Source organism: Falco rusticolus, chromosome 3 (assembly GCF_015220075.1).
Source record: "Falco rusticolus isolate bFalRus1 chromosome 3, bFalRus1.pri, whole genome shotgun sequence".
NCBI classification, from domain to species: Eukaryota; Metazoa; Chordata; class Aves; order Falconiformes; family Falconidae; genus Falco; species Falco rusticolus.
In genome coordinates this window covers 79,564,614-79,580,156 of record NC_051189.1, presented here as the reverse complement: position 1 = coordinate 79,580,156, position 15,543 = coordinate 79,564,614, and the positions used below count along the sequence as shown (strand labels likewise).

Sequence of the window (15,543 nt, the reverse complement as noted above, 5' to 3'; positions counted from 1 at the left end):
GGAAAGCTTTCAAGAAATATTTGGATATCCATCATTAAATCAAAGAGAAATGTACTTTGCAGTGGAATTAATAATTCCCTGACTCACTCCCAGACCATCCCAAACTTAAGCACAAAAAGCATTTTATGTTCACAGAAATATGTGGAAGACTTTTTGAAGGAACTACATCTCTCCTTATCCAACTGCAGAAAAGCCTGATCCTGGGATAAACTTTTCTTTAAAGGTGGTATTTTCCACACCACTACATGCTTGCCAGTTACATTAAGAACAATATGCTGAATGAATTACGACCAAATATGAATTACAAGGCTATTATACACTATTAAGGGGCTCTGGTAATATTAAATACCAAGGGAGCAAAGCGTGAGTGGTTGAGATGTCACTAGAAAAATCTCAAATGGAATTTAAGTTTGTCTTTGGGTTTTTTTAATGTCCTTTTATTAATGCAAATTAAAAGCCATTGGCCTTATTAGCTGCTGGTTTATTCTATTTTTTCCAGCGAGTTAACTTCAGAACTTTTCAGTGAAATCAGTAACAAAAGATGAATCAGACATAAAAGGATTTGGGTGGTTAAGGGTGTGCCACCAGGTCTTAATTAAACATCCGAGGGAGATATCTGAGCCAACTTAAGCCAGACCGACAGGGTACATCCACAGTATAGAGAATGATGCCATGCAGCCCAAGTCTGGAAGCTGAATTGCCTCATGGTAGCCGAACTTAGCATGCTCCTGTTAGGTTGGGCCTCCCTAACTCACCCCACTTTGTGCTTTCTCTTCAATAAGCCTGACACATACTCTTCTGATGTGCTTACTCCCATTATGGTGCCTAAATTCTGCTTCTGGGCATGCTAAGCTGAGAACTTATGAAACTGCTGAGAAAATATGCTTCTAACCTCCTGCCTAAACTCCTTCAAGATCCATAAAATGGGCATATCTCTCCATCTTCATCAGCCAAGGGGCTTGATCCAACAGGTGCACTTAAAGCACAACTAAGAAACCCAGCTCCACAAAAAACATAACTGGTAGAAGAGGCTGCTATGGTATTTCTCTCCTGCCTTGCCCTCCCCCCTGCCCCAAGTTCAACGACTCGGTAACAATATGGCATATCCCAGTTCAAAATGTTCTTCTGGTTGAGAAAACACCTTCTCCCCTCTCATGAGCAGACAGATTATTCTGTTCAAGGACATGAATATGAGTTTAGCTAGAAAGAGACTGTGATTAGGGCACTCATCTGGGCAGACAGCACAAGCCACTTGCCTCCGCCAGTTCTAGCTGCAGTGACTACTTATTTGCTGGATCTTACATATGCTTAGCATAAAACACAGAAACACATCCCTGGCGCTGGCACTGGAACCCAGAGCTGCCACCCCACTTATTTCGTTACTGGTCTGAATAGTTAGGCTTGCTCGTGCTCTCTCTTTCTGAGTCACTGAATATTTGGGTATTTTTACAAAAGGATGCTTCCCACATCAAGAATACCTCACAGCTTTGTTCCAGGCAGTCTCCAGCCCAGCAAGTATTTTGGTTTTCTTTGCAAAGGAGGAAATAATTCTCTCAATAATGGTCCTGAGAGAGATAGAAGATTGGCTGGTATCTCTAAAGACAGAGAAGAGAACTGAACTTAGTGCACTCACATTTTGGTTAACAATGATGTGGTAAACAGTAAACTTTTAGAGTAAAAGCTTTAAATAACTAAATCTAGCAGCTGACTCAAAGTTCAGCCTTGAGCTGAGGCAGGCAGCAGACACAGAGGATGGGCAGAGTTTAATGTGCAACTCCTGCTGTGCAGATTTCAGTGGCTTCAAAACTTGGGAAATCTGACTCTGGGATGCTTAGATCCAGTGCCCAAAATAAGCCCATGCTGCCGGGTATTTAAAACAGGCCCTGCCAGCCACAGCTATGCCCAGTTCATTTTGTTGGTATGGCCCTACTCAAGCCCTTTTGATTCAACTTGATCCATTTCTCTCTGTCCATCTCAGAATGTTTCTTGAAAATGTTTCCTTCAAAACACCCTCCCAAAACCACTGCAGGAACTAAAGTTTCCAAGTTGTCTTTTTGAATGCAATGTGTTGCGATGATTTTATCCTGAACCACACAGTTTTATGTGACGATGCAGGTTCTGGCAACCAAGAACTATGAGATAATATTTTGTTTTTAATAAAACCTTCATGGTCGCAAAAAAAATGTTTATAGATATGTGACCTCTACAAACCTAATGCTCAGAAGCCAAATGGGGGGAAGGAAAGTCCATCCTAAATGACTTGTTTTCAAACCTCACGATCTTAAGTCACTTTTGTGTGGTGAGGGGAAGAGCTGACAAGTGATTTTTGAATGCATTAAGCTGGCAATACTGTGGTATACAAGCTAAGCAGCACAGACAGAACAGGGGTCAGCCAACATGTCTCTTCACCAGATACTGCTTTTAATAGCTTGTAACTTTACCATGCTTTAACCATAGATGCTGAGACTTTCCATTCCAGGTGTCTGCCTCAGGCTTTTTTTTTTTTTTTGAGCCAGAGTAGTTCAGCTGGTTCTGAGATTATATTTTACACTAACTCCAAGGACCTTTTCTTTGAAGAGGTCTAGTAACACCATGCTTTGAAGCAAGAATTTGAAGTCTGGTGGCAGGCAGCCACTGTTTCAAGGTCTTGCCTCCTGCCATCACATACCATAAGAAAAATATAAAGATACTGTATTATGCAAAATTATCTATGATTCACATGAAGGAAAACAGTTAATAACCTGTAAGTGCACATCATAGAAGGGGTGGGTACAGCTACATCTCTTCAGCAGCCACAATCTGGCTGAAGAGCACCTCCATGGCCCACCTATCTATCCCTCTGCTCCAAGACAGATTCAAATATGTATAGCTTATCCTCTAGACATTTTTGGAGGTTTTACAGATTAGGTGATGATAAGGATTTTACAGTCTCTTTAATAACCTGCTCCCTCGTGAAACCTCCATGCAGTCAGATTTTTTTCCAATTTAAAATTTCATTGCTATATATAAAGCACATTACTTCTTGTCCTGCCCTCAGCAGACAAGGAGAAAGAAAGCTGATCACTGTCATCTTTGCTACCTATTGGAATTCTTTGAGTGCCAGTCACAAACCCCTCGCAACCCCCAAAAAAAGCTCTGGCAAACCTTTCTTGTTACTAAGGTAAGTTAACAATTAAATATTATTTTTTTTCCGGAGTGTATCACAGGGTATCAAAATAAAACTACCTCTACTGCAATAGTGAAACCTATCCTGAGATATCTGGTATTTAATAAATCTATTTTTCTTCTAATCATGTCAACAGTTGCACAAATGAAAACATTTTTAACTACACTGTATCTTCCCCAGTGTCATCCTCTGGCACCTACTTGGCTTACAGGCACTCTGTAACAGAAGACTGGGCAGAACAGACCAGTCTGCTGTAGTATTTAGACAACTCTCCATACTCAGTTTGTTGAGTTTTACATTTTGCAACAAAACCACACCAAGCAAAACTGTTTCAAGGCAGGATCGCAACTTATGCCTTTGACAGTGTACATAGATAGCTCTAACTGTATAAAATGCAACACAACTATCCCAGGATTTGACCCTGATAGTACAAATAAACACACACAACCAACATCATTCGAAGCATTGCCAAAAGACCAAGCAGCAAGAACATGAAAATAGGAATTTAAAGTGAATGTGATTATCAGACACAAGCAAATATGACAAGTAGATGGCTGTTAACTTCCATTTAGATGACATGGGCAATAGTCGCATTCCTACTGTCCTAAACAGTACCTGGCCACATGAGGTGAAATCCTTGACAGTAGATGGCACTAACTGAGCACCTGAGACCTGACATGGCTGAAGAGAAATCACATTTCCAATCACTTTCATGTAACTGTACTTGATCCTTCTTTCCAACCACTTCTGAACTGGTAAAGTGTATCATGAATGATGTAACTCCTGCCATCAATGAGGGCATAAAAGAGTACATTAAGAGAAATCAGGGCCCTGAAAAGGTAAATAATATATTTTTTAAAAGCCTTTATAGGGAAAATAGCTGTTCCCATAATTTAAGAGGTGACTGCCAAGGTTACTCATGCACTAGGACTCCTGATGATTTTTTTCAAATACTAGCACAGTATTTTTCTTCTGAACACAATCTTGCAATTATACAGGTACTATGAAATAAATAAAACAACACACCATACACATATCCTAAACATATCTGATAAATTTTTGGTATTTAAAATGACATTTTTTTCCCTGATAAATTTTGTTCATAAACATATATAATAATAACCATAACAGATTAATTAAGCAGGGAACTACTGCTTCCTTTAGGCTCACTGATTCTGTTCTAACAGCTATATTCAGACATACACTGAAGACCAGATTTTTTAAAAACAGTACCAGTGAAAATCCTCTAACATTGCTCTGCTGAATTCTTATGTGAACTACAGAAACTCTGTGTGATAAGACTTTGTGCTGAAGTTTCAAATCCTCTGCTAAGTGTCCCTGGCTGTACTTCTAAACATTTTTTTCCCCAAGTTGATTTATTACACAAACAAAGTCCACATCATAGCTACACGTCGTTCAGCACTTGGGATGTGTTTTTTCGCTCTTGATTTATGAAAATACGAAGGCCCCAAAAATAAACCCAGCTAATTTTAGTACTGCACTCCAAATATTGGGTTTCATCTTGATCAACTGTTTGAGAAGAGTGACACCAAGTGGCAGAGATTAAAGTCCCTTTTTTTTTCTCCAGCTGCTCTAAATTCCAGCTCTGACCCTCTGGCATACAGAATGTGAAATACAGCTAATTGTGCTGCAACTTCCAACTGATCTATTTGTATGTCGTATTTATACATCAGTGTACTTCAATAGCATTTGACTTGTGAAAAGTTAACCTGGATGTAAAGCTCATCTGCTTAGCACAAAACTGAACAGATTCAGGGAGATTTCTGCTTTGATTTCAGGTTCTTTACTGATGTGTGTGGTACTGAACTGCTGCATTCCGAGGATTGCCATGGAGAGTTCTTTTCCTGCATTTTTACACTCTCTAAGGTGTTAACAAATCTTTTTTCACCTGTATTTTTCCTGATACTGTGAACAAATGTCCCTTCACCTCAAGAATAAGTTTTTTCACATGTTGACTTTGAAAATCTGCTTCCTCATCAACAATCCAAGGTATTTTTAGGGGTATTAAAAATTCTAATAATTAGATAAATATGGCATTGAGAAAGGTTTGTTGGTTACAAAAAAAAATATAATTTGTGCTTGAACCAATACTAAGGACCTTTTATTTCTTACACCTTTATTCCATTCCTTTATATTGCCAACTTTTTTTAAAAAATACCAATCAATACCCAGAACAGAACCATTACTTTTTCTACAATTCAGTACACGTTGCCACGATGTAGTAAGTGAGAAAAGGATTTAAACTAAACATACTGAAGTTCATGCCCTTACTTCAGTAGTATTTAATGAGTTGCCTATTTCTTTATAGTCAAAAAAAATTTTCCTGATCCAGCCATGTATCTCATGGCACTATGCTGAAGGCAACAGCAAACTATTTTCCTTCCAGAAATAAATCTGAAACTTTGGCTTTGATTCCCACACAGAAAATGCAAAATACTTTCAGATGACCCAAAACAGTAACAGAAAGTAAACCTGATGAAATTGCAAGAGGAAGCCTCTCTTAGATTACATTTTGCCAAAAGTCCTATCTTACTAGCTCAATGAAATTTCTATACAGTGAGTTCTAAACGTGTATTTCATATATATGGCTATGTAACATACCACTTATTTTGAATACTCAAAATTCCAATTTTTTTATTTCATTGGAACTCAGTTTCAATGAAATCAATAAAGAGGATATCTTTTGACCAAATGGAATAAAAAATTACGCAGAATGATCAAGGGTCTCAAAGTCTAGTCTATGTAAAGAACTGCTAAGCTGAATTTTTAAAGTGTTTTCATTGGCATTTCCACTGGAATATTATCCTATGTTAATACAAGTTATCTATGCCAACTATCTATGAAAATTTTACAGTATTTTAGAATTTTTCACCAACACATCACAACTGCTGACCTGCTTCCTGAAGCCCATCTAGCCCATTCAAAGGATGGACCTTCTGTGCTGCTGAGCAGATCTGTTAAGTTACTTCATAAATCTTCTGCAAGTTTAGTAGAATAGTACCAAATCAAATGGACCACACGCTAGTGTAAAAGACAGTTCAGAGTATCCGAGTGACCTTCATATCATCACTTGGAATCCCACCTCTTCCTCCTCCTCCTCCTTCACTAGTACTTTGGGTTTCAAGATACTGAGATTAATTTATAATGGCAGTGAATACAAACCACAAGATTATTTTATTCTGTCAGAGCTTGTGATGTTTTTTCTGTACTTCTACCTAGTGTACTTCAATTACCCACGTCACTCTCTACTAGGACTTTATGCTAATAAGAGCTCTCACACAAACATTCATCATAGTGTCATAGTATGACACTAAAAATCTGGGTAACAAGCACCTAGAGTTTCAGTACTCTATCCTTATGAAGTCTTCACAGATTTGCAGTTCGGAGTTTTTTAACTTCACAGCCAATCACTTCTCCATCTATTTCTCCCTTTTGACTTCTTTCACACTATCCTTTTTATCTAGAATTTGTTCTCTCCTCTTTTTTCAACAATTTCCTGTCACCTGTTTCTGTGGCTAATGAGCTGCGCGTATTGTGGATTAGCACTCCTTTTCCAAATACTTGTTTGTGAAAGGGGGATTCAGAGCTGAACCTCACATTTCAGGCATCTATCATGTCATCAACAGAGTCTTCTCCAGGTTTTGAAAATATGGTAACAAAAAGCCAAATAACCAAAAAACAAATAAATAAACAACAACAAGGCACACTACTTATTATGATTACTAATCCACCAGAACAGACTTACAAAAAAATTTAGGATTCACTTTCTAAATTAGATACCTAAATCCTCAAAATTTAGCAGTCTGTTAGGCACTTAAAAACTTCTCAAAATGTGGTTCACAGGATTTTAGCACCCTAAAACCTACTGAAGTACTAACAAAAATCCTTTCTGTTATTTCCAGTGTTTAAAACAAAAGTACTTTCCACCCCCAAGCTACTTATGAACAAACTGAATGCTGCCATGCTGCAAAAGACATGTGAAAGGATAAAAATGAGAAGTGTAGTTTTATAAGAAAAAAGCCCCCTCTAGATGTATGGATAAAGCAAACATATTCTTGCATTATGTAGTACAGTCACAGTCTTACAACATTTGTGTCCTTGGTTAAAAAGCCTTCTTCTCACAACTGCTTAGAATTTAACATTGAAAGAAACTTAGACTTACGGTGATGCTAGCAAGTTTTACTTGAAGACAGTGCATTGCATTTACCTTCATCAAGATACACAAACTGTGCGCTCACATAACTAAGCCTGCTAAATAGTAACCTATTTCTAATTCTACTTGGCTAAGCATCAGGAATAGCAGTGGTTTCTGGTTATTCAAAATGCAGGATCTAATAGGAATGCAGTAGCGTCTACAAGCCGTGTTAGTACTTACATCCAAGCTTCCTTCACTTGTAGATGCAGAACTAAAAACATCCTCCTCACCACAATTTCTGTTCATCATGTGTTCTTCTGTCTGCAACACAAACAAGTATCCTACACAGCAGCAGCAACGGAAACAAAACAGCAAAAACATGCCAGAGCAAAACATCAAACCTTATCACTGAATGAAGGCAAACTGTCTGTCTCAGTAGTGCTGGACCCGATTGCTGAGAAACTCCGTATGTAGTATGCAAAATTTCTCTGATGGAGGCAAGGCCCTAAGAAATCCATCAGCAGAAAGAATTAAGAATATAAAGAAACAGAACAATTCTTGGGCTAGGAGGAAAACGGGTAGTAATCAACTCCTGTAGCACCAGGGACCGGACTGTAAGTCTCTGCTACACCCACAGACACAGGGAAACACACAGAAACCTCTTCCCTGCCACTTGTCAATGACGGGACTGTTTTTGTGCACTAGCATATTACCCCCTACTTAAGCCTAGATTCCATAATTATCTGCTCAGGACCTCTGCTCTACTGGATTGCTTAGCAGTGCCAATTTGATCTGGATTTAGCCTCAGGCACATGACTACATTTCACATCAAAAAGATACAGAGTTCATGCCACCTTTATGTTTTTTATGCCAGCTGCAGAAGAACAGAGGGTAACTGATCCAGCATAAAATTAGAATGGAGAGAACAAGATGATACCTGATCTGGCATTAAGCCTGCCAGTACAAAGTTAACCAAAGAAAAACGTTCGACAAATTTGTATTAACCATAAGAAGAGGACTCTGCTTTCATTCTATGTCATGGTGTTTTTAATATAGAAGGAATTTTTTTTCAAATAGTCAGATCTAATGTATTGTCACACCACGATTATTGCTCTCAGTGAGCTAGCTGAGAAAGAAAGCATGTGTGTGGGCATGGAAATCTGAGCGTAGGCCTGTAGCACACAGTGACACCTGATCCAGGACAGTTTGCAACACAGGCTAATACTCTTCCTTCCCTGCAAAAAAAACGGCCTTCCCCTTCAGCTCTGCAGCACTACTACTGTGCAAGACTTTGGAGAACTCTTGCTATCAGATAGTTCTAAAATACAGATCATGTCTGATCACATACATAAACACACACACACACACACAGAGCATCACTGCAAATTACAATGCGAACCAAAAGAAAAAAATAAAACAACTAAGCAGAACCAACTTAAGTCTCGTCGAGAAGTAAAAATGTAAAAATAATCATGAACAGCAGAGTTTAGGAAATCTGGCCCTTTGATTCCAGTGCCCTGAAAATCACAGGGCATCCCATCATGTAATATCTTCAAAAAATCCTTCCTTAAAAGAACTCACTTTTTGCCCTCATTCTACTAAGTCTGTTCAGCACTTTCATTGCTGTTTTGGTTAGAAATCTTCCACAGTATCAAGCCAGATGTATTATGCTTAGTTAACACCTGCTTGCCCCTGTGTGTTGCACTATTCTTCAGTTTTCAATAATGCTTTCACCTATTTGGGTTCAAACTCCTAAAGCTTTGTATTGAAAAGGCAACAATGACTTCCTTGCTGGACTAGACAAAGTGGATGATTCAGTTTCTTTTCCTACAGAGTATTTGTCATTTGAAAATAAGAATCTAATAAAGAAATGACCAACTCAATTAACTTGTCAGAACTAGTAGCAAGAAAGACGTACACATTTATCTCAGATCTAGAAGCTGTTTCTTGTACTTGTTTGTACAGTTCCTACTTTTTCCCAGGTCAAATACTACTTGTAACTTGCTAATTGATTCCAAATATCCTTAGCATCTATTAAAAGTTGTATTTCAAAAACCCTTTCACCTCCTTTGTTGTTGATTAACAAGTATGAGGAAGAGAACAGAAAAAAAATTGAGGTGTTTGCAGTCTTGGGACACTCATCTCAGGACACTCGGCTGACAGAAACCCACTGCAGTAACCACAGAATTGGGATGCTTCATAGCAACTTTTTCTAAGGTTGCAAGTGTAAATATTTTACAGGTTTAATCTGAGCTGATTCAGGATTTAGAACTCTACGAGTACACACTTCATACCAAACTCAGGAAAACTGAGTAAGAGGACAAACTGTAATGCAGAAACTGCATGCTGTAATATATTTGGTTCTTCCAAAGGAACTACAGCCCCACAATATGCTCTAGAGGCTCAAGCTGAGCTCCCTTGTTTACTTGATTCTGCCAAGCAGATACAGCATTATTGTTTCAGTTACTGTTCCGTTCTAAATGGGAAATATTTTCTTAAAGAGGATAAACACTCTGAAAGTGAGTGACTTCCTATCTCATAAAATACAGTTTCCACATGTCCTTTGTAAGATGTTAAGAACAGCTCAGCATCTGTGACAGATCAGAGTTTTCAACACAGTAATTCCCAGTGTCCTTAAAGGAAGCTATTCCCCAGCAAAAATACTCCAAATTTGACCATAATCAAAAGGGCAGAGAACTAATGAAGATTTCTGAAAGCTTCCACAGTTTTTAAGATATGACGGAGAAGACTGGAAGGGGAAGTGAAACACCGGTCCGTTCTTAGTACCAGTTCATCAGACAACCATTTTACTATTTCATGGCAGAATTCTGGGAGGGCTTTTTAAATTAGAAAACATAAAATTTCTTTTTTACTCTGACATCTCTAGTATGCATTAAATACACTCAAAAGCAGTTGACACTGATATTTGTAGCAAAGGATGCAAAAAATACGTAGTTACAAGCCCAGTAATGAATGTTCTTGAGTTAGAAAGTTTTTCTGTATTTAATTTTTGTGATGAATGACAAATTTTTCACAAAGGCATCTCAACAGAAGAAAAAAAATTTATATGAATTTTTAAAATTTTCCAACTCAAGATTAAAAACAAAGTTAAAAATGCACCCCAGCAGATACTGATCCTTCAGTTTAGTACTGCAAGTTATTTCTTCTACACCTGATTCATTGGTTTTACAGACTTGGAGATGGCAACAGCATGACCACATAGAGCTTCCTAAAGAAACAAAAGCTTTAGAACAGATTATCACTCATGCACAGAAGAGTCAATATGATACTTTACTTGATATCTTAATTGTTCTATATTACATCAGTTCTTTCAGAAATGCATTTTGTAATCCGAGCACTACTAAGTGGACATAAGTTGCTTGAAACTGCTGCCCTTTGTCAACAACTACTGAACTCACAGCTTTTTAAGAAAAAAAAAAGTATACATGGTGAATGTGCCCGACTCCTTCAATAAGCAGCTGCTATGCCTCAGGCTGCACTGACTGAACATAGTTTATGCACTTGCTAAAACATTACTCCTTGGAAGACAGAAAGACAGAAAAAACAAATGACATCACCCACAGATATATGTATGTGGAAAGAAAACAATTCTCTTCAGTGAGGTTGTACACTACTGAACACTTACCTTGCTGCTTCTTCTATCGGTTTTAAACAATCCCAGAAGTCTTGTTTTTTCTTTTTCTATTGCATCATTGCTTACTGAAGCCTTTCGACTTGGTTCTGAAACAATTATAATGGAATATTTTTTACATTTCTGAAATAAAGATTCAGAAGATCAGTATTATAAAACATCCTGGATTAATGCTGGATTTTTATGAAATGGAGATGTTATGAACTGAATTATCTAAGTAATTACCAGAACCTCCACTTCCTTTTTTCATCAAACTTTTATTTGTTCCAAGTTTGTTTCAAACTCTAACAGAAGCAAATGGAATAATTTTATAAACTGCAGTAAGGTTTCAATCACAATTTTGTAATTTTATTAAAAGGCAAACCATGAGCAAGTTGCTTAGTCTTCAGAAATGCTTGTTACTTGTCTCACTTAAAACTCATGAAGTACTAGGGGGAAAAAAAAAATTAAAAAGATGATGGTGAGTACCTTCAACAATTCACAGGCCTGACTTAACACAGTGAAGTTAATGGAAAGACTCTCAATGTGGATGCAGATAAAGCTCCATGAAGAGAAGAGAGGCCTTCCCCTTAGAGAAAGGTCTCTCCTTAGAACTTCAACAAGCTGGTTGTGCTCATCTTTTCTCATTTTGGTGCTTTTACTTCAGGTGGAAGAAGAGGCAAGTTTATACACATTTCAGGCTGTTAAGAGCTCACACATACATGTCCTCCTTGAACCAGCTAAGGAACTGTATGAACTCTCAAACTGCTTAGTTTCCCCTTCAGTTTCCCCAACAGGACCCAAGCTGGATGAGCAAAATGATAACGTCATGCATTACAGGGAAAAACCACTGGTTTGATGTTTAATATACAGATGGTAAAGCTCTTCCAGGTTTTTTTTTAATGGGCATTGCATAATGCTATAAAGATTTCTCCCTGGTTCCAAGCACATCCAAATACCCCACTACCACACAGAAAGTTTAATGTGCAGAGAAAAATGGCTTTCTCTTGTAAATATTTCTTTGTTTAGTAACAATTAAGAAGCAAACAAAAATGACTTATTTGTTGACACAAAATAAAGGTTTCCTTCACAAAAAAAGAGTCATCCCAGAACTCCTGTAAACTGATTTGCATTTCACACAAAATACATGTTGTTCACACAGATCATTTTTGCATCTCAACATGTCAGGTGTTAGAAGGTGTTAGGCACACACAGTAGTTCAAAGCACAGCAGAAAAGTAAAGATGAACCCAGAGGAAAACAGGGAGAAACTATCCTTAAGAACGTCTGCAACTCCACTGCAGAAAAACACAGTAATGATTTAATACTCTTCTCAAATACTAAGCGCTGCCTATGCTCATTCACCAGAAACTGCTCTTTGGGGCTGGGCTGAAATTGGATGTGGATCATGATTCCCTTACATAGCCTTTAACTATGAACAATAATGATGAAAGCCTAGCATAAGCTATGTCAGTAACAGCTGATGATCAACACTACCGTTACACGTTGTGTAATACCAATAAACTGGGATTTTAAACACAGCATATCATCTCAAAACAACAAGGAATCTTTATAAATCTTTATCATTTTTTTCTTAAATAAATACAGTAGATACTCTCTCTAGTATTCTGCTTTGCATAGGAGGAAGCCACAGCAAGTAATGACAGACCATTAGGGGAAGAAGTACTGGCATTAGTGAAGCCAGGAGGCAACAGGCCATGAGCTGATTTGCTCGATGACTGTCACTTACTGGAGGCGGACTTCCTGAAAATTTAAAGTAAAGTTATCCACAGTTTTATTTTGGTGATAGTGTGTTCATTAGTAATGCAAAGGAGTATAGCCAGTTAGAAATCAACAACCATACCTTTCTTGAGGATAATTAATATAAGTAATGTTTTATAACAGACTCAGTGGAGGAAAAGGATATATTAAACATACACATTTTCTATTTAACTAGAAGCAGAAGCAGTGATGTAATCTAATCAAACCCCATCTACTGTAGCAATTCAGAAGTCATCATCTATTCAGAGTTAACCAATGTATACGTGTTTTTGATATTAAAATGCTTAGTTGCATGTACATTGAAATCAGTGGAAGATCTCTTAGATCTCAAAATATTCTTTTTGCTATTAAATAAAATCTGAATCCAAGAGACGCTGAAATGTTAGTATTTCTGAAATTCAACTAATCACTCTTTAGGTAACCTGAAAAGACTTGGAATCTGTATAGAAATATAGTGCAGAACAGTTAAATGACAGGACTTGTTAATTGCTGGCATTTCAATGGCAATTACTGAAGAAGCGGCAGGCACAGAAGGGTTTGTTCCAGCCAAAAGCACAGACACAGAAACAACACTTTGCAGAAGACAACACAGATTGAAGATAGCTTGTTTCTCTACAGCACTTTTATGGAACACTCTTAAAGATCCATCTACCAAACACACATTAAATATAGTGTGAAGGGAAAGACTCTTTTCCCTCAGCAGCATTGTACAGTACCTCTGTAGTTCAGAGAAGGTTCAGACTGAGTTTTTGATGGAGGAACTGGAAAGGGCAGGCAATGAAAGGACAAGAGAAGACATATTAAAGTTCTAATATTGCCTCATAAGCCACAATATTAATTCACTACTCCTAGTACTTATTTTCTTAAGCATTAAAAGAAAAAATATTGACTGACAACAGACATACAGAGCTACTACCAGCAGAAGTTTAGCTTTGTATTAATAACCGATTCACTTGTGAAGCTACTTCAGCTGCTAAATCAAATAAAGTAAGCAGGTGGCAGCAGAGCTTGTCTTTCAATAATCTTTCAGCACTTGGTATTTCTGTTTCAGGGAAGGAGAGAAAGATGACCGGAAAGTTTTTCTAGAATCTGCTCTCACAAGCACAGCCTATACTTTCAACACCTCTGATGCCCTACTTGTTAGTGAGAATGTGTTTTAAAAATCTGTCCCGATTACTAAACAGACCAGACATCTACTCAATGCACAATTCAGAGACCGACTGATACTGAAACTAATGGGATTATTCCTCTTGGAGATTACAAACGAGAACATGGCAAGAAGGAATTTGCTGAAAGAAAGAAAATCTTCTATTTAATGTGTATTTACCAGTTTCCTCATCAGACACCATGGTGCAGAGTAAGAGGAAGGCAGAAAAGGCTGAAATACACTCAGGATCAGGGAGATTTTATCAAAATGAAAAGTATACTGAAAGGTTAAAAAAAGAATAAAATATTAAAAAAAACCAACACTCTGATGCAGAGAGCAGCACACTATGAAGTGTTATATAATCTGCTGCTATAAACACAGCCCCGAAGTAGTCTTGGTTTTAACTGTACATGCAACAACCAGATTCGAAGACCAATACTGCACTAGTATACACCCCATCACTTCCATTTTAAAGGAAAAGAGTTTAAGGAACGCTTAGGCTAACTACTCGGTAAATTGTCCCTGAAGTATGCTGAATGAATCCTGTTGAATACTCTGCATGTTCAATATGTTGCTCCAAAATGATTAGCTTATGTTTACCAGTAAACAGCCTTAAAAACCCAAACAAACATGCAATTGAGTTATGACATGTTGTCAGCCACTTTTTTGAGCGTCCTAATAATTAAAAAGGAAAAGGAGACATTTAGTTTATTTCAAAGGCTAAACTCATTGGAATTGGACTCACACAAAGGTAGAACCGTCACTTACCACAGGAGTTTGAAAGAAGAGACAGAACATCAACATAAATAAATAACTATATAAATAAAAAATAAGCCTGCTGCTCAGCACCTACCAGACTGATGTTACCTAAACAATAAATAAGGATATTCACTGTACTGGAAGCGATACCAATTGAGACAAACTGCAGGAGACAATTTTAATGAATATCCCTTTCTGACCTCAAAGGAAGTAGTGCTTGGCAATGTGTATTTTTAAACCAGGTATATTTTAAAGCACATTGCATAATTACGCTATTTGAATACACAATCGGGCTGATAAATCTCAAGTCCAAGAAACTGCTGCTACAATATCATCTACAAGAACAGAAAATGAGAGTGAATAAACAAGAGAACAGAATTTTAAATACAAATACCTCTTAGCATATCTTCACTAAACTGTCAATATCTTGATCTTTGGAGGAACCGTCTCTGAACCTATCCACAGTCTGTTTCTCATAAGCCCTGGTCTGTCGCCTCTGCCTCTCAGCTTTCACAGCTGCCATAACTATGGCATCTCTCTTCTTTCTTTCTCTCCAACCCACAGCACAGGTAGGTGACAGGCTCTGCCTGGACGAGGCCCCAGTGTTATGCATACCTGTACTGACAGCAGCTCCAGGAGGTAGCAAAGCTCCTCCTTTTGCCCTGCCCCAGGCCGACCTGCGCCCTGCCAGGGGCCAGCCCAGCTTGGCAAAGGGCCCGAGAGCAGCCTGGGACAGCTGGGCACACTGCTGTCCTGGCTGCCACTCTGGGCATGGCTCACTGAACAAACCCATGCTGCTCTCTGGACTGAGCTTTCACTCCACTGCTTCAGCTGGCCACAAAGGAACAAGAGTACAAACGCCTTTAAGTTGCCCGTAATATTGTTGGCATGTCATCTAACCCT

The 15,543-nt window shown here is 38.0% G+C and overlaps 1 protein-coding gene across 9 annotated transcripts in view; it reads right to left on the bottom strand.

Annotated features, from left to right (window-relative positions):
- The window catches only part of COBL (cordon-bleu WH2 repeat protein), a 206,459-nt gene that overhangs the window by 92,259 nt on the left and 98,657 nt on the right, over window positions 1-15,543 (bottom strand). For 5 of the 9 annotated variants that reach the window (XM_037379292.1, XM_037379290.1, XM_037379289.1 and 2 more), the window contains 3 exons: window positions 13,451-13,495; window positions 10,969-11,063; window positions 7,563-7,643 (listed from right to left, as the gene is read on the bottom strand). In XM_037379292.1, the coding sequence (XP_037235189.1) occupies window positions 7,563-7,643; window positions 10,969-11,063; window positions 13,451-13,495 (221 nt within the window). Of the gene's footprint in view, window positions 1-7,562; window positions 7,644-10,968; window positions 11,064-13,450; window positions 13,496-15,034; window positions 15,536-15,543 lie in introns of those variants that run through there. The other 4 variants (XM_037379298.1, XM_037379291.1, XM_037379294.1 and 1 more) reach the window with 4 other exon arrangements.